The 24,251-nt window shown below is 40.8% G+C and overlaps 1 protein-coding gene across 2 annotated transcripts in view; it reads left to right on the forward strand.

Annotated features, from left to right (window-relative positions):
* prkd3 (protein kinase D3) overlaps positions 1-17,046 on the forward strand; it is a 44,832-nt gene extending 27,786 nt beyond the window's left edge. The window contains exons 4-19 of one of the 2 annotated variants that reach the window (XM_059353758.1): positions 1,120-1,251; positions 2,565-2,722; positions 3,628-3,820; positions 3,907-3,984; positions 4,075-4,261; positions 5,731-5,854; positions 6,077-6,154; positions 9,684-9,960; positions 11,105-11,157; positions 11,500-11,572; positions 11,659-11,765; positions 12,381-12,542; positions 13,240-13,338; positions 14,146-14,413; positions 14,835-14,920; positions 15,450-17,046. In XM_059353758.1, coding sequence (XP_059209741.1) covers positions 1,120-1,251; positions 2,565-2,722; positions 3,628-3,820; positions 3,907-3,984; positions 4,075-4,261; positions 5,731-5,854; positions 6,077-6,154; positions 9,684-9,960; positions 11,105-11,157; positions 11,500-11,572; positions 11,659-11,765; positions 12,381-12,542; positions 13,240-13,338; positions 14,146-14,413; positions 14,835-14,920; positions 15,450-15,623 — 2,249 coding nt within the window. In that variant the 3' untranslated portion in view covers positions 15,624-17,046. The remainder of the gene's footprint in view (positions 1-1,119; positions 1,252-2,564; positions 2,723-3,627; positions 3,821-3,906; positions 3,985-4,074; positions 4,262-5,730; positions 5,855-6,076; positions 6,155-9,683; positions 9,961-11,104; positions 11,158-11,499; positions 11,573-11,658; positions 11,766-12,380; positions 12,543-13,239; positions 13,339-14,145; positions 14,414-14,834; positions 14,921-15,449) is intronic. The other variant, XM_059353760.1, reaches the window with a different exon arrangement.
* Positions 17,047-24,251: the final 7,205 nt, after the last annotated feature.

Consider the following 24,251-nt stretch of genomic DNA (forward strand, 5'->3'; position numbering starts at 1 on the left):
GTCTAAATGTTGCATTCTTTTGTCAAATTATCAGATCAGATTGATTCAGTGTGACTGGCTTTTTATTGCCCGTGAGGATTTCTGTGACATCTAAAGGTTTTTTTTCTGCTCTAAATCTTAAATTGATTTCTCGCTCAAAGGATGTTCTCTCTTTTTCTTTATACGGAGCAGATTCTTAACAAAGGAAGTGTTTTTTTTTCCTCACTGGCCACATGTCATGTTTGTTGTTCAAGTCTGCATCTCATCACAGTCACAACAGCTGAGTGTGTCCTCAGTCGTCCAACAGCTAATGTGTTTGGTTGAATCACCTCAAACACACACACACACACACACACACAGTATGACATCACCGTCATCACCACACAGGTTTCGCTGCCTAACCTGAGTATAAAGATTAACTATTCCCTCGTCAGTCACTGCACACATATAAATGATTGCACAGGAACTAGCTGCTATTGCAAAGTTCTGAATCCTCCGGATTTGGCAGCAGTCAGCACCATATCTTACTCATCTTCACATCTTTGATGATTCACATCCATGATTAACCAACGCTCGCTTCCAACAATGAGCTCAGTGTGTCTGTTTGACTCAAAACAGTGGAGACATGGAGGAAAAATAAGAGAGAGACTAGATGAGGGACGTGTCCACAGCTCTGTTGGTTTTGATATTATGTTCTAAATAACAAAGATGTACTGATATAATGGGATCATTCTGCATTTTTCTGGTGTCTCATGGGTGTGCCCTGTCTCTGTCATAGCCTACATGGCATGATGAAACTGAAAGTGTCTTTGCAGATGTGGCGCCCTCTACTGTAGAGATTCAGACACAACACTTGCAGGAAGCTCAGCTCTGTTAGATTGCTTTTTCTCATTTACATCCACACATAGAGTGAGACTGTGTATTTCCTTCAATATTGGTTTTAAATGAAAAAAATGTGTGATATAGTTTCCAGATGTATGTGATGAATGGTTGCTCTCTTCTTGTATTTTAGATTTCTGTCATCTTTTTTCATCATTTGTTTTATTGCGATTCTTCTTCTTTTGTTTATAAACTTTTTTTCCTACAGATTAGTTTTCCCTTCACTGACTTTTAGTTATACTTTTTGTCTATTGTTTCTAGCTCAAGCCACAGTTGAAGACTTCCAGATCCGACCCCATGCCCTTTATGTCCACTCATACAAGGCCCCCACCTTCTGCGATTACTGCGGGGAGATGCTGTGGGGTCTCGTCCGGCAGGGACTCAAATGTGAAGGTTAGAGAGAGAGAGAGAGAGAGAGAGACACACACACACACACACACACACACACCCTTGTTCATTAGGTTTTCTACGTTTTATATAAAAAAACATGTTATGTTTGCAGACTTTAATTATCCAGTATAATATTAAAAACATACACATAGGTCTGGGCAATAGTTAATTTCATATAGATGCAGCATGTTTTCTGATAATTCAATAAATAAATAGTTTATATGAAATTGACTCAGACTCTTCCAGCTTATAAAATCTTTGTCCCTAAGATAATTTAAAAAGGGGCCCTGGATACTTTCAAACCATTCTTGTTTGTATGTGCTTGTGTAATTTTTCTTAAAGGGACTGTACACCCCCAAATCAAAAATATATTTTTTCATATTACTTGTAGTGTTATTTATCTTAATTGTTTAGGTGTGGGTTGCAGAGTGTTGGAGATATCGCCCATAAAGATATTTGCCTTCTTTGATTAAAAAAATAGAGTAGCAAAAATAAATACATTTAAAAAACTCAACAACATCACTTTCCAGAAGTGACCTGGTAATCCACAGACCTGGTTGTAAGCAGTTTCATGTTGGAAGTGGGAAAGAAAGAAAACTGTGGGATACATTAGATGAGAATTCAGGAAAAATATTTTTGATTTTAGGTTGAGCTGTCCCTTTAAGCCAATACTGTATTTACCAGTTGGTGTAGAGTTTTTGTCTTGTAAAAGACACATCGCTACAAAGATGTGTTCTCTGTGTTTTATATAATGTACGTCTGGATTAATGCCAAAACAAACTGCAAAAACACCTTGTTGATTACTACAGAATCCTGCTGTGTCTTTGCAGAGTCTCTGAGCTAATAACCAACTCCAAGGGAGACAATACAGCCTTTTTCCTACTGTATATACACACACACAAACACACCACATCTCTGACCTCAACAATGTATCAGAAAGACATACAAGCAAACAAGAAAGGTTTGGCAGTGCAGCCAGTGGAATGCTTAACATTTCAGTGAAATTATGGTTGATGACGGTGGCCTTTCATTTTGTGTCCAAATTAGATCAGATTTGAGTTATGTTTTTCATTTTCATGTCATTAGCCTGCATTTGAAGTTGGCTGTGACTATGATTTCAATTAATGTTGTTGATTTATTTACCAGTGAAACATTCATAGTCATTAGTTTTTGATGTTTTCAACACTTTTCAGACCATGAGTGGGGCCATCATGTGGCTGATTTGCTGAATAAAAATATGTTTACCCCCATTTTAACCTCACATATTGATGTGCTGTAGTGTTTGTGTCTGATGTCATTTCTGTTTTTGTTTTAAGGATGTGGGCTGAACTATCACAAGCGCTGCGCCTTTAAGATCCCAAATAACTGTACTGGTGTCAGGAAGAGGCGGTTGTCCAATGTCTCACTGCCCGGACCGTCGCTCTCCGTCCCCCGGCCGCCACCTGCTGAAAATGCTGTGGTCGTCCTGGACGAGGTGAGTTCTGATTGGTGGTTGCTTAAATGCATACGAGGGGGGAAAAAAACCTGAGAGCTGTAAAAAGTTGGAAAGACATCAGTATCTGCTTATCCTCTGAATAAAGGGGAAATGATTTTTATTATCCTCACACATAAAATGAGCTGGCTGGAGTTTAGACATCATCCTAAATCAGACTGGGAGCCAGGTGATCCGGCCAAGAATGTGAGTCAGTCAATCCGCATGCTGCTCACAAGCTTTGTCTCAACTGTTAAACGTGTCTAAACTTATCAAATTTGGCTCTTTTCCATGGGTGAATCTCCTGGGCCCTGTTGTAGAATACCACTGATGCAGAAAATTGAATTGAGCTGCTCAGAGCTCTGTGGAGTGATCCTCAGCGAGGTCTTATGAAACAGTTTTTGCATAAGCCGGCACTGGAATATTCCCCTCTTGTCTGTGTCCCCACGAAAAGGTCATAGGGAAATGTAATTATGCTAATAACGTTAAAAGTCCAAGTTTATGTATCTGCACATTTATGAAGATGAAGAAAGCTTCCTTCCCATTTCTGTCAGAAGCTTCCAGATTGCTTGATTTATTCATATAAAATCAAAACTAAATGCTCATGTGGTAAAACACGACAAATCTAATAACCGTTTTTCAACCACTGGGATCGTGTTAACTATGCAGAGTCATTCTAGCTCACTATGAGGGATTTCTTTTTCCTTTTTCCACTGATGCCTTTCTCTTCTTCTACTGCCATGTCATTATTCACTCTGTCTTTCCCTATCACTCACATACTCCCTTTGAGGCTGTTGTTCCTTTATTTCTCCCTTCACATCCTTCCTGCATATGGTTTTTGATTCTTTCCAACATCCTTCTGTCTTCTGTTTTTTTTTTCTCCTCCCCCATCTATCCAAACCCCGCAGCAGAGGACCCATCAGGAGGCGGGGAAGCGGATCCTGTCCTGGAGCGGCAGGCCTATCTGGATGGAGAAGATGGTGCTGGGACGAGTTAAGGTGCCGCACACCTTTGCCATCCACACCTATACTCGGCCCACGATCTGTCAGTACTGCAAGCGTCTGCTCAAGGGCCTGTTCCGCCAGGGCATGCAGTGTAAAGGTACGACTATAAATGACGAGTTTCAAACACATTGTGGTTATCTTTTCAAACATTTTGTTGAAGTTTTTTTTAATCCTTTATTACAGATTGCAGATTCAACTGCCATAAGCGATGTGCTTCAAAGGTACCGAGAGACTGTTTGGGGGAGGTGGACTTCAATGGAGGTAAGTTCAACATCCAAGTTCACAATCTCAATGGTATGTATCTAATATTTGCAATTTTCAAACATTTGCGTATTTAATGTTCATTTGTAGAGCCAGCCAGCCCCGGGCCGGACTCCGACACTACCATGGACACTATGGAGGTGGACAGTGGCGACATGGATGGCAGCAGAATACTGGACGACCCGGAGGAACCCTCCACCCCAGACGAGAGGATGTTCGACATGGATTCTCCCTTATTGGACAGAGAGAAGGACGAAGAGCCCATCAAGACTATTAGGTATAAGGATAGAGGTTATCCAGATATTGATTTATGGTTCCTCCCTTCAGTGTCACATTTTATGGCTGGTAATGTACCATTGTTGATTTTCTGTTGATTAAAAGTAGGCGGCACTGTTTACTTTGTTGGCTATTTTATCAACCCCTTTAGCAATCCACCCCCTTTATAGAGAATTCAGAGTTGTGGGCAGTGGATTTTTAGGGGGAGATAGCAGGTCAACAAGAAGAAGTGGTGTACATCATCTGAAAGCAGGAAACCTGAAGATTAATTTGCAGCTCAGCACTCTGTGTCAAGTTGTTCTCATTATAAATCTCCAATAAAAATGACTTCATAAATCTAATTAACCCTATTCAGGTGTATAAGTGTTTACAACACTAATGTATGGCTTTCTAAAGTCCATTTCCATGTCCCATAAGTTGTTGCAGCATTTTTTGGGTTGATACTTTTTGCTCAACACATTTCATTGGATGGATAAAAATGGTCACAAACCCCTTCAGAATATATCATCAATACACCAAGTCCTTTAGAACACCGGCGGGACGTCTGATCACCAATATGGTTCACAAAATATCATGTCAGTATTTCTATATAAGCAAAAAGTCTTCAGTTTGCTACGATCAACAGGTGTTTAAAGGAAAACCCAACATGAAGTGTAGTATCATGGATTCAGGCCACCTGGAGCCTCCAGAGCAGCTTCAGTGCTCCTTGTCAAGTCTGGGGAACTCTATTGGAGGAATGGACACCATTCCTCCACAACATATTCCCACGTGTATATATATATATATATATATAACCTTTAATTAATTTGGTAATCTCATTAAGATCGAGATATCTTTTGCATGACACTGCAGGAAGAGAGAAATACTAATATTGCCAGATGTAACAAAATTACATCTATCATCAGAATTAATCACAGATATCCCTAAATAGTTTGAAGATTAAATTTTAATTTTCATCCTAACTAAACAATACAGTGAGCCCTGGTGCATGAAAGCATCTGCATTACATATGTTTCTCTTTATTCAGGCTTTTCCCACAATGTATATATTTTACATTGTGACTTTATTGAGCAGTGGTAGAGAGTGATAGAAAAAGTGAGGAAAAGGGAGAAGGAGAAGACAAAGGTCACAAGCCAGACTCAAACCGGGGACTTTGCGGTTATGTTTTAAACCACCAGGTCTAACCGCCCAATTCCTGTGTTTATTTAACACCGGCAGCATGCGTTTTATGTTTCCAGAAGTGTTGCTGCTGCTGTAAATATAAAATGCATTACTTCCTCTGCAGGATTTCTGTCAGGAAAGACCTACCAGACACTGAGTGGGTAGAAAAGCAAATATAAAAGGTTCCATGAGCCGGCTACAGGTCAATTAAATGTAATCTGTTACTGTTCCAATATATTTAGCTCTAAAAAAGTGAGTAATTGCCATATTGATTCATGAAAACTTCATTTTCTGTGCGTGTGTGTTTAGCCCCTCCACTAGCAGCAACATCCCTCTGATGCGGGTGGTCCAGTCCATCAAACACACCAAGAGGCGGAGCTCCACTGTGGTGAAGGAGGGCTGGATGGTTCACTATACGAGCAGGGACAACCTGGTAAGACTGATAACCCCAAAAAGCCCAACAAAGGAGCCCAGTCTGAAATGGGCTGTGCTTAGCCTGTATGCTTCTCCAAAGCTGTTCACATGTGTTGAATTCAGCACAGAAGGTATTTTCCTCATGAAACTAAATTTTTACTGTAGTACTGTAATAATGACGGGTGATGCGTGTTCGTGTCGTTTGTTCTAACTCGGTGCTCCTTTTCCGCCCGTTGAACAGCGGAAGAGACATTACTGGAGGCTGGACAGCAAGAGTCTGAGTCTCTTCCAGAACGACACCGGCGCCAAGTTCTACAAAGTAAGCATAAAACTATCATCCCTGCCTTGTTCTTGGAAAATTATGTCTTTCCCTCCACATCAAACACACAGAAGCATTTATTAAACTGTCAGAAAATGGAGCAGCTCATTGCAAATTGATTTAATGTTGAGTCAGTGGTGAATAATATCTATAAAAGTCCCTATTACAGCTCCATAGTATTGCAAAATATACCATTACTCTACTTTCTTATAAAAGTGGTTATGTTGAAGTCATTAGGAGCGATCCATTTTCATATCCATGTTAGAACGCTGTCTGTCACACATGTGAGAGGTATGCAAATACAATCTAACAAGTGGTAGCCGAGTGACTCAGCCTGAGGGCTGTCAAGTTGCAACTGTAAACTACGCTGAGGTCACTTCGGCCCGCTGAAATTTCCCCTGTGGTTTTCACCCTGCAGCCTGGTCTCTTCTTCCCTGTGTGAAGTCTCGATGTGTCTAGCTGTAGTGTATCAGATTGAATGGGACATTTGAAGGGGTTTTGACAAGACAATCAAAATTTTTCAATCAAAAGTTTCATGCATAATAATTATTTAAAGCGGTTTCTCCAAATTTTTGGTTTCTCCAGTTCTCCAAACCAGACAATGAGTTTCATGCATTATTCTTATTTTTTCTTGTAATTTTTAGATACACAAAAGGTTCTTAACCATCCAAATCTGCTCTTACCAAAAACTTTATGAAATGCCACCAAAAAAGGTTGTAAGAACAAGACCTTCAGCAGAGTCCCAGTACTGGCGTTACAGGAAAATCAACTAAAACACAATATAATAAATTAATAATGAATGCAATAATCTGTATGTGTATATTTACAAAAACCTAAAAGTGTAAATATACTGTCGTTATATAGTTTTCTTTTGAATATTTTTTATTTTATTTATTTATTTTACATTTTAGACAACTTATTTACTTTTTTCCAGTGAAAATGAAAACATTGATGCAATCCAATATTGCAATGTCAGAATAATCGGTATATTAAATATCCATATTCATCCATATCCATGTTTTTCCCCAAAATTGTGTAGCCCTATTTCCTTATGTTGGACAAACAATTTGACTGTAAAAGACTTTAAAATTAGTTTTTTTTTTCTTGTTTTAGTAAGAAGTGCTCTCGACCACTCGTAAAATGTTCTCTTGCATAAGAGAAGAGCAAAAATAAGACAACACTGGTGCAAGTAGGAACAAATACAAACAAAAATAAGCGGAAATTTGTTTGTGTATCGCTTCCCACAAGAGGCCTGTTGGGTTGTAAATTGAAGTTTTCTTTTTTTTTTGGTCCATTCCAAAGTGGTGGCTGCAAGCGAAACACTGTAATTCCGATATGTAAAATCAGTTGTGGAGAGTGTGTGACACTTCCCCGCTCAGTGCCAGCACCGTAGCCAGTCATTACACTGCCGCAGGGGCTTAATAGCACAGTAATTACACACTGAGGACCGAGGGAGGGAACTACAGCCTGCAAGGTAAAGACTTCCACATGTCTATTGGTGGCTCTGTGTGTTTGTGTGTGTGTGTTTGTGTGTGTGTGTGTGTGTGCGTGCAGGGTGGGGGGTGTAATCATTTTATTGTTCATGTCGCTTTGTGTGTTTTGAGACTTTGACACGTCTTTGAGCTGTGGTCAGACTTGTGTTGCAGTGGGATGGCGTGTGTAGGAAGCAGCAGGGTTTTCAGAGTGAGAGTTGGCTCGTTCACTTTGTGTGTCAAACAGGTGGTTTTATGCGCAGCTGTGTCTGCAGTTGTCACGTCTCCCTCTGATGCTGTTTGTGAAACAAAAAAATCCTGCACCCTTCTCTCCCAATTATTCTGTCACACCCTGTATCCCCCTGCCACTAAAGCCTTGGAGAGGAAACCTCAGCAGGGCCCGACTCCTCAGGGTGTGTTCGCTGGCAGCTTTATGTGGTTCTTTATGATCAACTTGGCACTCAGATAGACCTTCAGGAGGCTAATTGAAGGCTAGCTGCAAGCAAATGCCTCAAAGTTTGGTCTTTGTTCCATGCCTGCTGCTTCAGGGTTTTATCCAATGATAGATAATGTTAGATGATTTCCTGCACGTACAGCAGAGAAATGTTCTTTCAGGGGTTTCTTCTCCGAAACCACAGGTTCTCCATATGCTCAGTGTGCATCCGGGAAGCCGTCTGTCCTCGGCATTTTCCTCTCATTTCTCTGAAGTTCCTAGCCTGCTGCTCATCAGTGTGTGGCCACTGTCCTCCCCTCTCCTCTCCTCCTCTCTTTATACCTCCAATCTGATTAGTGGTGGTCGCGTGGTGGCTTGCTTGCCAGGCATGGCAGCCATTTTCACCATTTGGAAGCCATAACTGCGCCCCGTTTGAAGACGAGACCCCTGTACTTGTGGCTTTCTCTGAAGAACCTTTTATGGGGTGAGGGGGCTTCTCTCTGTCTCTGCCAGATTGAGTCCTGTCACACACACACACACACACACACACCCCCGCTAACACACTTCCCCTTGTGGAGGAACGGTAGTCGCCGCGTCTTTCTTCTCCGTGGCTAGCGGTAGCGCCAGCGGCTCGTGCTCAGATGGGGCCTCTGGCTGGCCCTGCCTTGTAATCAGGGAACCAGAGCACTTCAGCCGCCGCAGGGCCCGCTCACGTGACCCGGCCCCGCTAACCACAAGCACTTCATCTGATACTCTGTGGTGAGCCACGCGGAGGGGACAGCGTGTGCCTCTGTGTGCCCCCATTGGCTGGAACTTCTCTGTGTTTTTTAATTCCTGACCCTCCCTCCTCTCTTTGATTTGACAGTCAGTTTGAAGGGGAAGGGGGGACTTTTAAAGTGTGCTCAACTGTCCTTTCTCTATGTGCTCATAAGAGAGAGAGAAGAGTAAAGGGGAAAGTTAGTGCTGGGACTATAAAATCAACACTGTGATTACAGCCAACGAGTGAGGAGACTTTTGGAGTGTGTGAGTGTTACTACCTGTGTTATTGTTTCTGTAATGTTATGGTTTAAGTGGTGCATTGCGTCATTTTACAGTTTTTTCTGCTTTCTGCCTGATTTTTTCCTGTTGTATTTTATTTTAAAATCACTTTTTAAAAAGTGGCATCTACTTTTACAAAATTGATATTATTTTTTTTTTAAATTAGAAGGAAACTGGTATAAAGAAAGCAAACAATTTTTAGTATTTTTAAATTTATTTATTTATTTTTCATATTTTTTTCATGCATTTAAAAAAAAAAAATTAATAAAATTTTCCAATTCTCTGTATATTTTTCTTTTTTTTTCCTCTCATAACTTTCCTCCATCTGTAACATGACTTATGTAATACATGTTGGTGCTGATGTAGAGATGCTGTGGGCATCTCCTGTTGGGCTCTTTTACACTGTGTTTTTTTATGCAAAAAGATTGTTTATGCCTCAGGTGCAGACAAAACTTTGTGCAAGATTAATAATATTGAGAAAGAAAAATGAATAAAATGCTATTTATTCAAGATGCAGAAAATAATACTTTTGGTTTAGTCTGTTATTGTTTCTGACTGTAATCTGTGTCCCTCACTCCTCCCCCAGGAAATCCCTCTGTCAGAGATCCTCCAGGTGGAACAGACCAGAGACTACAGTAATCTGGCCCAGGGCAGCAACCCGCACTGCTTTGAGATCATCACAGCCACCATGGTCTACTATGTAGGGGAGAACAACTGCAGTCACTACCACAGCCCCGCTCTGGCTGCCTCGGGAGTCGGCATGGACGTGGCTCAGGGCTGGGAGAAGGCCATCAAACAGGCCCTGATGCCCGTCACCCCTCAGCCCAGTGTGGCCAGTGCTGCTGGCCAGGGCAAAGATCATAGTAAGTAGACTGCCACATCTTTATTATGCTAAAAATGTTTATTTTGAGGAAGAAATGGGGAGAAAATTGAAATAGAATGAACATGCTACATATAGTTTTCTCTAAAAGGTGATGTTTTGGGGAATTCAGACAACTAATTGTATTAAATTAGACACCGGAAAGTCAAAAGGTGATAAAAACTGCTCAGTATTCTAGTGAAAAAACAAAATACTTGTGTTTTATTGAACATTTTTAGTTCTTTTAGTCCTCTACGGGATGGGGAATATCCTTACCTAAATGTTTGGCTTGCAAAACTCAGTTTATAATAGGTTTGAATTGATTTTAAATACAAATCAGTGAGGAATGTTGCCTTGTATCAGACAAGCATTCCCCCAGTCAGTCATAATTTGTAATATTACAGGGTTTTTCCCAACTAAGCATGAAACTTAGTGGGTAACTTCTAATGCTGCAACAAACAAACGAAAAGTCTTCCTTTCCTTGATTATGTGTATTGAGAAGTTTGAGGTTTGCTCAGATAGAAAGCTCTTTGCAACATGTTGGCTAAAGTGGTCAGAAAACCACCGAGGGCTTTCCCTGCCTATTGAAAGCTAAGGCTGGCTACCTGTGTTATTGTCTTGTGGGCTAAAGGAAGTGAGGCTGCATAGCAAGTCATGTTTAGAGATGACAGAAGTGACAAAGAGTGACTGTGTAGAAACTGAGCCTCGCTCACTGTTTCAGGTTCTTTAAGGTCAGAGCAGCTTGGTCCTTAGAACAAAGACAGGATTAACAGTGATCCCTCCCCATCAATCTGTATTAATTTATTCATTAAGTATTTATAATAAACTGATAATACTGGTGTCAACATCATATTTTCTACTAGCTTTTATGTCTGGCTTTTGTAGTCATTGGCTAATATGCAGAATTAGCCCCTGCGGCTGTTTAAATTCCCAGTTATGAAATGCATTGCATACTTGCACCATTCAGTCACACATAGCTTCCCAGATCAATTTTATAGCCAATTTATTGTGTAATAAAATGCTTCATTATATGAGGCTGTGACTTATTGCGTGCAGCTGCGATAAGCTTGAAAGTGGTGAAAAAAAAGGACTACTATTTGAGCAATGCGTCTCTGACTACAATTAACATGATGTGTTTTCCTCTCCAGAAGAGCTGGCCATCAGCATATCTGTGTCTAACTGCCAAGTCCAGGAGAATGTGGTGAGAGGGAGCTTCTTTTTTCTTAGCAATCCTGTTGCACAATTTCCCCGCACCGCCTGTACATGCATGCATTCATGTGCTATTAAAGTATCTGTTGTGGTCATATCAGAAATTGTATCCGACTGTTTCTGTACAAAAACCTCCAGTGGAAGCTTTCATGCTGCACGAATGGGGAAGCTGCTGACCCATATTTTTGGTCAAGGGAGTTTTGTCTCAGTTCCACTTCTGCATTGAGTGAAAGTTAAATGTTTGGCAATACCAGAAAACATTTTGGAAGAGCAGCATGTTTTTTTCTGGGCTTTTGATGATGTAACAGTAACAATGCAAATTATCTCTGTATAGGATATCGCTTCAGTGTACCAAATATTCTCCGATGAGGTCCTGGGATCCGGCCAGTTTGGCATCGTGTATGGAGGTATGTTTTGCTTTTGATATCACTTACATGTTATATAATAAAGCTCTTCCTTATTATTTATTTGACCATGTCCCATAATATTTTAGGCAAACACAGAAAGAGCGGTAGAGATGTGGCCATCAAGGTTATTGACAAGATGAGATTTCCTACCAAGCAGGAGAGCCAGCTGAGGAATGAGGTGGCCATATTACAGGTAACTCCATCAATGAAATCAAACAATAGCATGTACTGTCAGTATGAGAGGCCTTGCCTATGCACTACATACTCATAGTTCAACATACATTTGTGTAAATAAACTTCCTCCTTGCCATAACCATGCATAACCATAACACTTGCCAGTTCTTGTTTTTGCTTCACGTTGGTGTACTTCAGCTGTTAGGAAATGCAAATCCTGTATCTTGTTGGTTGCTGTCTATTTTAAAAACGTTCCTTATTTCAAACTCAGTGAACGTACATTGTATCAAAAGAGAACCTCTGAAACACATATACAAATGAAACATTGAGAAATAAAATGAAAAGTGGTTTCAAATAGAAAAAGACAACAAAAGTACTGTAAAATTAAGAAATTATGCATTGTTGCTGTCCACTGTTGATAAGATATGATGATTATTGTCACCACCGAATTGCATTGTGGGTTCTTTATGCTGGCGTAGTGTCCAGTGTTTGCATACTGTAATATTTCACTGGAAATATAAATATAATTCAATTCACCTATTGGTTTCATAGTAAGGTTTTAGACATACTTAAAAATCTAACATACTAAATAGCATGTTAGATAAGCCTTAATGTATTTTGTGCTTTTCTTCAGAATCTGCATCACCCAGGTATCGTCAACTTGGAGTGTATGTTTGAGACACCGGAGCGGGTGTTTGTTGTGATGGAGAAGCTGCATGGCGACATGCTGGAGATGATTCTGTCCAGCGAGAAGAGCAAACTGCCTGAACGGATCACCAAGTTCTTAGTTACACAGGTATGTGTTGCAAAAAATCACACTTTCCCTCTTTTCCCCTCTCTCCCTGTCCTCCCTTCTGTTTTTGGGGGTGTGTCGGCCCTCTAAGCCTCTATTCCAGCTCCACAGCTTGTTTATTCTTGTGGTGAGCTGATTGGGGGGAATTGTTTACGAGAATGGTCTGCATGGCCTGCATGGAGGAGGCCGTGGATTACAGCCTGCAGTGCACCGGTTTGCTTTGTGGCGTGATTAGAAGAGCAGCAGGCCCCTGGGCCTCCGCCGATCCCCGGTTCCAAACAGGAGCGGGGCCATTAACGATGGCTCCATTAGCTGCGGCGGGCCTGGCTCTGATGTGGCCGGGGAGGACTTCTGTCAAAGTCAGGGTCAGGATAGGGGAGCCAGGCGCACTGTGGTTTTGGTACGGGGCCATAGGCAGACATGCGTGCAGCTCTAGCTTACGCCAGGCCTCGTGAATATAGATGGGATGATGAGATGAGATCATGTGTCTTTATACGAAGGTACCGGTCAGGATGGAAGTATTTAAGGGCATTTGTATGCTTATACTGCTGTTATTTTTCCATGTGGCAGCATCAGAGATTCTCCTGTTTAGATTATACAAACATTGTTTATACCACACACTCCATGCATTAAAACATTTAGATGCTGAAGTTTATATTGTTGTCATATGGATTTATTTTTGTGCTTTTGCTTGCAACAGATCCTGGTGGCGTTGAGACATCTGCACTTCAAAAACATTGTTCACTGTGACTTGAAACCTGAGAATGTACTGCTGGCCTCAGCAGAGCCTTTTCCTCAGGTAACATTAAAAAAGACATCTTTTATGTTGATGTTGATGTTACATGCATGTGGATTAGGGATGGGAATAATTAATCAATGATCGATTAATGGTTGTGACAAATTTGGTCGATCACGTGGAATTTTATCGATCTGTGTATTTTTTTATTTGATCTCTGACTGAGTATCAGTATCACTGAACTGAAACACGGCCGAGCGTTCAGTTCTGCGGCCGTACATCAATAAGCCAATGAGCTGAGAATTAAGTTGGATAAAGCTACAGTTTGGAAACTGACAGTTGCAATAACAATGATAGAACACACGTAATTACAAGAGTATTAATTGGAGCAAAACTAGCTTACTGTATCAAACCTTGCTAGCATGAATTACTAGGTTTAATTTTATCTAAAACTTATTTAAACACAAAACACATTTAAATATGCAAGATTACTGTGAAAACTAACCTCATGCCTCTCCGGGGGGTGCTAAAACATAAAACATTGAACTCCTTTATGTTATCTATACAGTTTAATCTCACTTGAGTTCGTTTTTCGATCGACAGGATCAAGTCTCTTTCCATCCTTTCAAAATAAAAGCGTCCGTTATCAAAACAGGCTTTTGCAAAGTACTGTACATATATATATATATATATATACCTTTTATTTTGCCCATGTATGCATGTTTTTATACATACTCTAGTATGTATAAAAACATAGCGATTAATCGATTAATTGATCGTTAACGTTATAGATGCTGGAGTGGGCAGGTTTCTTCCAAATGCTCATCCCTAATGTTGATGCAATAACATGATTTTTCTGTCTTCTCGCAGGTAAAGCTGTGTGACTTTGGCTTTGCCCGTATCATTGGCGAGAAGTCGTTCCGGCGGTCTGTGGTTGGCACTCCGGCTTACCTGGCTCCAGAGGTGCTGCGCAGTAAAGGCTACAACCGCTCCTTAGACATGTGGTCAGTGGGAGTCATCGTGTACGTCAGCTTGAGCGGGACTTTCCCTTTTAATGAGGACGAGGACATTAACGACCAGATCCGGAACGCTGCCTTCATGTATCCCCCCACGCCCTGGAAGGACATCTCTGCAGAGGGTAAGAAGACATAAAACAAGTGGTTTGTTTATTCCCTTCCAGCCAGAATTCACAAATGCTAAATCTAATGTGGCAGTTAGTGAGTTTGTCCTTCACTCTTGTAAATACTCGGTGTCCTGGTTTCACCTGTAGCTCAGCGTCAAATCTTTACTCAGACATGTAGCCTCAGAGCTGTCCTCCCCACCTACACGTCTGGGTCATCTGAACTTTGCTCAGACTTGTGTTTGTATGCGGTAGAGATGAGTCACTGTCAAACCTCCCCAGCTGCAACTCCCCCTCACATAGTGTGAAAGAGATAACGAAGTAAGAAAACTGAGGACAGGGCTTCTTGTTTCTGTAAAAGTCACATTCTTAAATATGTAATACATCTTTTAAGTTCACTGTATTAATACACTCTGCATGCTATCTGTTTCCCTCACAGCCACAGATCTGATCAACAATCTTCTCCAAGTCAAGATGAGGAAGAGGTACAGCGTGGACAAGTGTCTCAGCCATCCCTGGTTACAGGTGACATATTACCGTCTTTTTTTAACCATTTAACTCAAATCGCAGTCTCTCTCTCAGAGTGAGTTTCATCAAAAGTAAAAGTAGGCGTTATGCAGAATGGCCTCACTTAGAGTGTTATATTTATTCCAAATATATTATTGGATTATTATTATTGATGCATTTATGTAAGCAGCATTTTACAGTCCTGAAAGCAACTAAAGCTGGCAGCTAAATGCAGTGGAGTAAAAAGTACAATATTTGCTTCAAAATGTAGTGGAGTAGAAGTATAGAACTACTTAAAAATAGAATGCAGGAACCTCAAAATTGTACTTAAGTACATACAGTACTTGAGTAAATGTACTTAGTTACATTCAACCAATGAGTATAATACATAATGACTTTGCTGAAAGCTTGTAAATTTAAGGATTAGAAACTGAGCATGAAAGCTTAGAATTCTAAGGAATTAAATCACATTTTGTGAGTAATGTCTCCTCACTAAAGAGGATGAAGTACTGGACTTATTTAAAGCTCCTGTCTCTTTCCCTTTCAGGACTATCAGACATGGTTGGACCTCAGGGAGTTTGAGACGCGGCGAGGCGAGCGCTACATCACCCATGAAAGCGACGACGCGCGCTGGGAGGAGTACGCGGACGAGCACAGTCTTGTTTACCCCAAACACTTCATCATGGCTCCCAACCTGGACGACATGGAAGAGGACCCCTAGTGGCACGGGGGGCTTACTACACCACATGTATTAAAAAAGGACAAGGGACTTTTTTCATGGAGCTTTGGGAGCTTCGGAATTTCTCTCCAGAACTGTTTGTTGTGGAAACAGAGAGAAGCCAATCCGGCGGAGAATCACTCTCCAGAGGCTTTAAAGTGGGAAAAACCCGACAGAATTTGTAGCATGATGCGCTGCTACAGGCAGTATGCAGGTGGAGATGCGTGCCACAGAGACGCATTAAGAAACTGTCAGGAGAGAAGAGTTCATCTTCTGTTTGCACGATATCAAAACATTCCATGGATTAAATCAAAGTTTGGTTCACTTTTAAGAACAACCACAAACCAAAACAAGGTGAACTCAATAGTTTAGTTATTGTACACAAGATTTTGGATAACTAAGTAATAATATGACTCTGTTCTTTATGTGAGAGATCGGAAAGAGAGAGCTTACCCCAGGAGTAAAGGGCACTTTTCACAAGGGATTTACAGTCTGAGAATTTTCTTCTCATTTCCCAACTGTTTGTGAGACTGTCCTTTGGCATGAAACTGGAACTATCACATATATTTGTATGTTTTTAATGTATTTTGTAATTGTGGTAGATTTTTGCACTATATTACCATTGAACATAGCAATTGAATAGAAACACTATTCGCTGCTAGAGATTTTTTTGCAAGTGTCCAGTGTAGGTGCAAAGTTAAAACCAGAGATCATCAGAGGAAAGTTGATGCAACTGGCACACTATTGCCTGCTTTGTCTCCATTTATTTTAATAAACCTGAACAGGTATTTTCAACCAACGTGTCATACAAGTATGTTGTGTAAGTGGCTGCTAATAGTGTGCAAGTTTGATCCACTTTCCCCTGGGGACAACCGACCCTGACCAAATATGTTCATTAATTCCATTTGACTAAATTTACATGGATTTTTATGAGTCACTGAATTGTCAGTAAATGCAATAATGGAGCCATTTTTTTCTGTTCAACATGAGGCTAAAACAGCATGGACTCCATGTTAGAGCATCATGTTTCTGTGTATCTTTTTCTGTACTTTTGCAGTATTCTTGAATGTGACTTTTTAAGCACTCCAATTCTGGAATATGTGTTTTAGGTGTCTGAAGTGTTGCATCGCCAGAGGCGGCCAACTGAGGTTTTACATAGAACAAAATTTTGGTGTCTGTGTTTATTTTGTTGTCTGGACCATTTCAACAGCCCTTTTGTCTACATAGACAGTGGACAAAGCCGTAAGTAGGTATACTTAAAATTTGGTTCACATGGGAGTTTATTGTACTACAGTTTTGTAGTTTGCTCTGTTGGTGTGTTTTGGGAGTACGTTCCTGTTTCCTGTTGTCCTCCTTCTGTCTGTGTTGCCGCTGGATTGGCAGGTGTCAGTGTTTTGTATATTTCAGTACATACCAATTGAATAAAAACCCAACTTCTCAACAGAGAACGAAAAAGTTTTCTTCAAACTCTAAATGTCTTTTTTTTCCTGACTTTTTACGAACAATTTCAGCGCCTCAGTCAGTGTGCATAAGCAGCCCTGGATTATAGTTTTGTATATGTTGCATCATGATGTGTGAGTGAGAGAGCGAGCGTGTGTGTGTAGTGGTTTCGCATGTCAGATCCCATTCTCGGCAGCTGGATGTGATTGTTGCACCACACAGAGCAGTTTGAAGAGCCAGTCGCTCACCACAAGGGAGTAATGACATAGTTAAAGAGGGTGGCGGTGAAGTGGGGGTTTGTGGAAGACTTTGAAATCGCTATCATAGAATCCCTTCCAGTATCAAACGTGTGCTCGGCTCAAGCCGTATGAATAAAATGCCTTATTCCTGCACTGTACTTGAGAATGGGACTATTGTTTGAAGGTACAGCTCGCCGCGAATTACAGAGAATATGCAGCTGTCGTTAATTTACCAAAATCTTTGAAGTGCCTTGATTCCTCCACCAATCTTCACTGTAGATACCGGCTGACCACTGTTAGCAATCATGGCTAGCATTATTTCAATGCTATCATCTAATAGCCACTGATGAGAGGCTGAAGATACTCTTTTTTTCCCCTCTAAATGATACTCAATACTGCTCTCCTGCATCTGCTAGTCTGAATGTGTTCAAGATGTGGATCCTCTTTGCAGGCCAGATGACCCCATTAACCTCTGTGGGGGAGACGTTTATAGACCAAACAGGCACAAATTCAACAGCACTGTTAAGAGTTCACCGAGTTGGTACTCACACAAAGAAAAACCAAATGACCCCCCTGCAACATACCACATATTTTAGCGTAGCTCATGTTTGTCAAATTTGAGGATTCATGGTGGAAAAAGCTGCAGCTGCGGTGATTTTTCTGGGGAAATAAAGTGAAATGTCTCCCTCCTCTGGCTGGTAGAGGTGTAGAAGTTTCAGTCAGCCATGCATTTCCATGTAGATATACATTCAGTGTCCACTTTATTAGGTACCCCTGTACAGTATAACATCCAATATAAGTGCACTGCCATAAAATCTACCTTTATGCTCTTTAAACTGTCATAGAGGTGTTTGTCTCGTATTGGACTCCATTATATTGAGAAATAATCCTATTTTTTCCCTTCTCATGTCATTCATGAAACTAAAAAAATGTAAACACCCCTAAATATGTACAGTACAGTTCCAACATGACCTTTAACTATGACCTCCATGGATGTATATTGCTGAACAGGGCTTCCAGACACATGCCTAGGGGCCAAAAGTGTCAGGGGCCCCACTTGCTGTCACTTAAAAAAAATGTAAGAACCAGGAAAAGACTCAAAATGACCAGGCAAATATTGTACTTTTTACGCCACTACATTTAGCTGAAAGCTTAAGGTCCTTTTCAGGTCAAGAGTTAACATGAAAAACATGATCAATTTAAAATTATTACACATATAAATTAGTATAAATAAGACCACATAACAGTATATAAAGTAGTTAAAATGAGCCCTAGCTTGACAACAGTAAAATGCTGCTTAAGAAAAAGTACTTATACCACACTGTAAAATTGCTCCACTATTATTATTTTTCAAGCATTTATGTAATTAAGGGATCTGGTGTTCCACCACTGGCAAATGTATAGTTAATGATATTATGAGTGTACATTACCAGAAAGGAAGCACATGAGTGATATAGGGGCTCATGTTTGTTGTACAGATGTATTAACTCATATAATGTCACATGGGGACAGTACAGGATCACTGCCATGTGTATTGTAGAAGCAGTTCTCTTTACTACCAGAAGGTGTCACTCTCTGTAGGTTAATTCAGTCAATTGAGTGGAATAGTCACAGTCACATGGAAACCTCTGCATTCGGTTTTCTTAAAATGGATAAAGATTCATTTTTTACATATAGAGTGTCAAGTATGTGCACTATTCTCTACAATATTTCAAATCTGAGCAGTCACACACAACTGTTCAATGCATCACATACGGATACAGCCAGAGAAATCTCCTTTAGAGTGAACTCTGATCCTTATAGAATTTACATGACTGGAGTCTGTGCTGTCAGATGTGTGTCAGAAATAACATCTGTTGAAGGATCAGAGACAGCGATCTGTCCTTGTTGCTCCTGATCCTGGGGTCTGTGTATATTTGTCGAGCAGCTTTGCCTGGTAGCTTCTCGGCAGGTCTCTCGTCACCTCAAGGGGAGGTCTGTGTGTCGCGCATCCTCGCCCCCCCCCTCCCCGCCCCACACCTCTCTATACCTCTCCTCTACGTCCTCCATTCCTCCGCTTCTCCTCTCTACTCCATGCTGGGTATCCATGGGCTCCAGACCAAACAAGCAAACAAACAGAACAACAGAAAAACCCATCACCCAGACAAGGTTGGTCTGGGCTGGAGAGGGGGGGAGATGGGGAGAGATCTTGTTTGCTTTCTGGGCCAGTTCCATTTCACTATGATGGCAGAGAAGGCCTCCCAGGACACGGCTACCCACACATCTGTCAAGGTGGTCCTCGGCACTGACACATGATCTTCCGACCCAATACACAGCCGGCTGCAGCCACGGGCCTGTAGCCTTTACCTAAGCTGGCCCTGTACTCTGCAGCTGGGAGGAACTTGTTGGTGTGACATTCAGCTGGTGGCCTTTAATCCACACGATGCTGCCTCTCAGCCATGAGCAGCAAATAATACTGATTAACTTGATGACTTTCAAGCTGTCTTTCATATATACAGCATGCTATTACACTACATTGTCAGTAAATAGTGACTGAAATAAAGAATTGTCTAATTACTGAAGTTTTTCTCAAGATACAGAAAGTGTCCAATACTAAAGTAACAAATACATATGTGGGCTTTGAGGATCAGGCTAAAAAATACTTTCTACAAATGTTTAGCAGTTAAATGTATCACAATTAAGTGGTTAAAACCTGATCCCCCGACATATAATATGTGGACTGAGAAGGTATGGGAAATGTATCAGATGGAAAGGACAACATACTCTCTGAGACTCCAAAAACAAATTTATTAAAAGATGAAACCCTGCCAACACCATACTAATGCAGTAACCAATCTGAATCCCCCCACACTGCTTTTATGTTTGCTTATAATGGAATACAAATTTAGCCAACAGATAAGCCCCTCCATGCCATGAAATTGTACTGTGAAATTACTATATGAGTTGCTAAAGCTTTAGTAAAAAAACAAGGTAAGAAAATAAAAACAATGGATGACTATCGCCCTCCAGCTGAGTGGGATGTTTTTTATATATTATACAGTAATGAATTCCTATAATGAGAAAACATCAATTCAACACAACTATAATCTTATATTTCTTCTCAAAAATAACACTTTCCTTTGGGCCAATCAGTGATATTCATGTCACCTTATTTGTCATTTAGTCCAATCAGGCATGGAAAGTATAGACAGTGGTAAAATTCTTTGTTTCCTTTAATGAAGAGGTATGACATATCACATCATGGATGACTTAAAAACAAGGAAAGAAAGGAGGGTCATCGAGGAGAGAGAAATCTGTCTACGTGTGCTATGAATATGCAGGGAAATATTTGTCTTAACTACTTTACACTTCCCTGGTTGTATTGCTGGAATACAGTGTTGGATGTGATACTTCAGCGCTCTGCCTGTAACTGACTATAACCCACACAGAAGCCAGATTGTTTTACTTTTGCTTCCTGTATCCTTGATGAAGGGCAAAACCTCCAAGACTTTCTAATCTCGAATACAATCTCACAGCACATGATGTATTGTCCCTATTTGTTCTTTTCACATTAAGACTTGCAGCCAAGGTAAAAATGACCTCTGCTGTTGCATTCATTTAGGTCATAGATTGATTACTTAACGGTTCAAAGAGTCTGGGGCCTCCCTGGACTTCAACTAGTCACTGTGAGAGACACATACTGACCAGGAAGAGACTCAAAATGACCAAAAGGAAACACAAAACAACTTTAAAGGCACAAAGAAAGACTACAAAATGTGGAAAAACAACCACAGAGAGACAAAAACGACCTCAAAAAGACACAAAATGTCCACACCGGGACAAAAAAATGACCTCAAAGAGCCAAAATCACTATAATAAGACACAAAAACAACTTTTAAGTCTGTGCCTCCTATGTCGAAGAGGTGGTGAGGTCTGTACCACAGGTCTATTGTCTAATCTGCCCATGCTTTAAGCATGTGTGTATTGGAGACAATGGTGTCCAAAAACATGGCACATGGTTGACAAGACCAACTTTCAATGTCCTGCATGTTTACCTATTACCTAATGAATCATGGAAGTCAGTTGGCAGTTGCAGGGATTTTTTTAGCAAACGTTGATAAAACAATAGTGAAGGTAATCATGCCAGAGTTTTAGTGTATTGCAGGAAAATAAAAAGGTCAAAGCTGTGTGTGTGTGTGGTGGCTTGTAAGGACATCTAGACGCTCCTTTGTTGTAAGAGCAGAGGAAATGAAAGCTGGAAATGGTTTCCTAGTCTGGGAAAATGCAGATGAGCTATATAGGTATGTTTGATTTGCTGACTCCAGCTGTGCCTGGAGAATTCCCCTGACCCGTCCTATGGACCTGGTTGCTGTGTGAGGCCACATGTACCCCTGTTGCAAAGCATGCAGGCGCAATACGCAACCCCCCTTTAAAAGGGCCGGCCATTGAACTCTCAGGCAAGTGGCAATATTTGCTCACCTGAAATACACACATCTTGCCAATTGGGGTCGGGGTGGGCTCGGGGACTGGGGAAGGACCCCTTGATGCAGCTGTGGCTCCCGGAGAAAGACCAGACCAGGAAGTTTTGTGGCTGGAGAAGGGTGGGGGCTCTCTTGGCGGGGGGCTGTTTAGCGGCGGCGGCCCTATTGTGTCTTAAAGGAGGCAGGGAGCGTATTTGTTCGAAGCTGCAGGAGGCTGATGAGGTGCTAATCTGTTGAGTGGCTGTGTCATTGGGCCCCTGTTCCCAATAGCCTGTTAGCTGTCAGGGCCTGTAAAAAAAAGGCACAATTTATGGGCCCCAGGCCAGAACTCAGCCATCGGTGTCCACGGGTAAGCAAACACAGATTGAACACTTATGTTGTTGCTCTGGTAGGGCAGGCTTTACCACCAGGCTCCTGGGGTGACACGTAGGCAGCCTCTTTTCAGCCCTCTTCATGAGTTGTCGGCCCCCTCTTTGCTCCTCTGTAAACACTACAAATTAGCCATCTGCATATGGATGGGCCTTCAGTCCATACAGGAAGGAGACAACTGCCTGGTAGCAGGGAGAAGATACAGGCTCTGCTGTAATGCAGACCTGATATACATTCTCCACTATCAGCTTTTAATTTCTACCCTCATGCATACAAAACACAGCAAAGGGATTTTTGTTATAGATATTCCACTTCCTGCTCAAGAGAGTGTGAGATTCTGATGTATGGTGCTTTGAAGCATGAGGATAATGAAAGCACATGGCAGGCCGGTTGTCTGAGATGGGTTCGGGTCAGCAGTCAGAGGTAATCCCAAACTTGAATTTCCCCATCAGCCTGGAATACAGATAAGACAGCAGCAGATATGACCCTCGCTCACCGACTGCCTGACTGATGGAAAAAGGAAATGGACCAAAAGCCTCTCTCAGATGTAGAGCTGAGATGTGTGTGTGCATGTTTTCTCAAGAGGTCTGTGAGAAACGGTTGCAGCCGTCGTGGTGATCAAAAGAAGACTGTGTCCCACGAGTCAGTTAGGATTAGAAAGACCATTACAGATACACAACTTTTTAATCAGAAGGCCAGGTTTGCCCTCTCGTCCACGCTGACGTGGATCTGACAGCCGAGTGTGAACGGCAATAGCTCATCATGGATTATGGCACAGGCTTGATTGTAGTGATATTTAGACACAGAGCTTCCCATGGGAGCCTGGCACTTTAATTAACATAGCACTACTGGCCCCCCTCCTGTTTTAATTGCCTTCAGTCTGTGATTAAATGTGTATTGACTCTGCAGTTGGTCCACTAATGAATAACAATGTGCTGATTTGGTGATATTAAATCTTTTGGTTCCAATACACATCCCACGCACATTGCTTGGAAAGTTCAGACATTACAAGGAACCATGGCATGTGAGCACATCTGTGTCAGAGTGAAGGGGGTATATAAGATTTATAAAAAAATATATGACAGTCCACATGAAGTGTAGGGTTTTTATTTTGTATTAACTCACTCAATTAAGCATCTTAGTTTTCTTAGGTCTGGAAGATATATATTAATAATTAACTACAACCAATATAACTAATTATTATGTAAAGAGATATTGGGAAAACTCTTCATAAAAATAAACAATGGATTTAGAACAAACATATTTGCAAACAGAAAAAAACTTTGGCACTTACTGAATTAGTAGAAGAAATAACTAATTGTATAGGCGAAGAATATATGCAGTGGGAGCATTTATAGATTACAAAAACCTTTAATACCATTGATCATGATATATTACTCAACTGGAAATATATGGTGTCAAATGGATTATGCTGTCTTGGCTTGGAACTATCTAAGAAACAAGCAACATTTGTAAAGATGGATGAACATAAGTCAACATAAATGGATATTACATGTGGAGTCCCACAGGGGTCAGTATTGGGCCCAAAAGTGTTGTTTTGTTGTATTTCTTCAAAATCAATCAGCACACCATTTTGCTTTGAAGTGTCTTTTAAAATGCATGAAATCGCCCTTTTTTCTTCATTTTCTATATTTATAATTTTATAAAATGTGTATAAATTGCAACTAAATGATTCATTAATGGTTTATAAATCATTATTGGTCACTCTAAGCCATTAAAGGTGTTGCACAAAACCCAATTTTGTCTGTGTTTATCCTTTCAATCTGGTACGAATGTAGTTATAAATGTTAGTAATTCATTAATAAACACTCACTTAGTCATCAGGTTTGCACCTCTACATGTTAGTAAGTTGTTGATAAAGACATTTGATCCATATAGTCTGCAGACATTTTAAAAAGCTAGTCTTATAATGCTTAAAAGTGATCTATAAAGAATTAGCCAAATGACTTATTAGTCACTAATAAGGATTAGCCACAACGCAATTCCTTTAGAAAGTGTGTCCTATCAGAAAGTGGTACCTAGATTTGTTCTTAACTCTACATTGCAACAATCTGAGCTCTGAGAGACTCTGATTTGGTGCACATGCATTGTTTAGTGTCATC

Source organism: Centropristis striata, chromosome 16 (assembly GCF_030273125.1).
Source record: "Centropristis striata isolate RG_2023a ecotype Rhode Island chromosome 16, C.striata_1.0, whole genome shotgun sequence".
Classification (NCBI taxonomy): Eukaryota; Metazoa; Chordata; class Actinopteri; order Perciformes; family Serranidae; genus Centropristis; species Centropristis striata.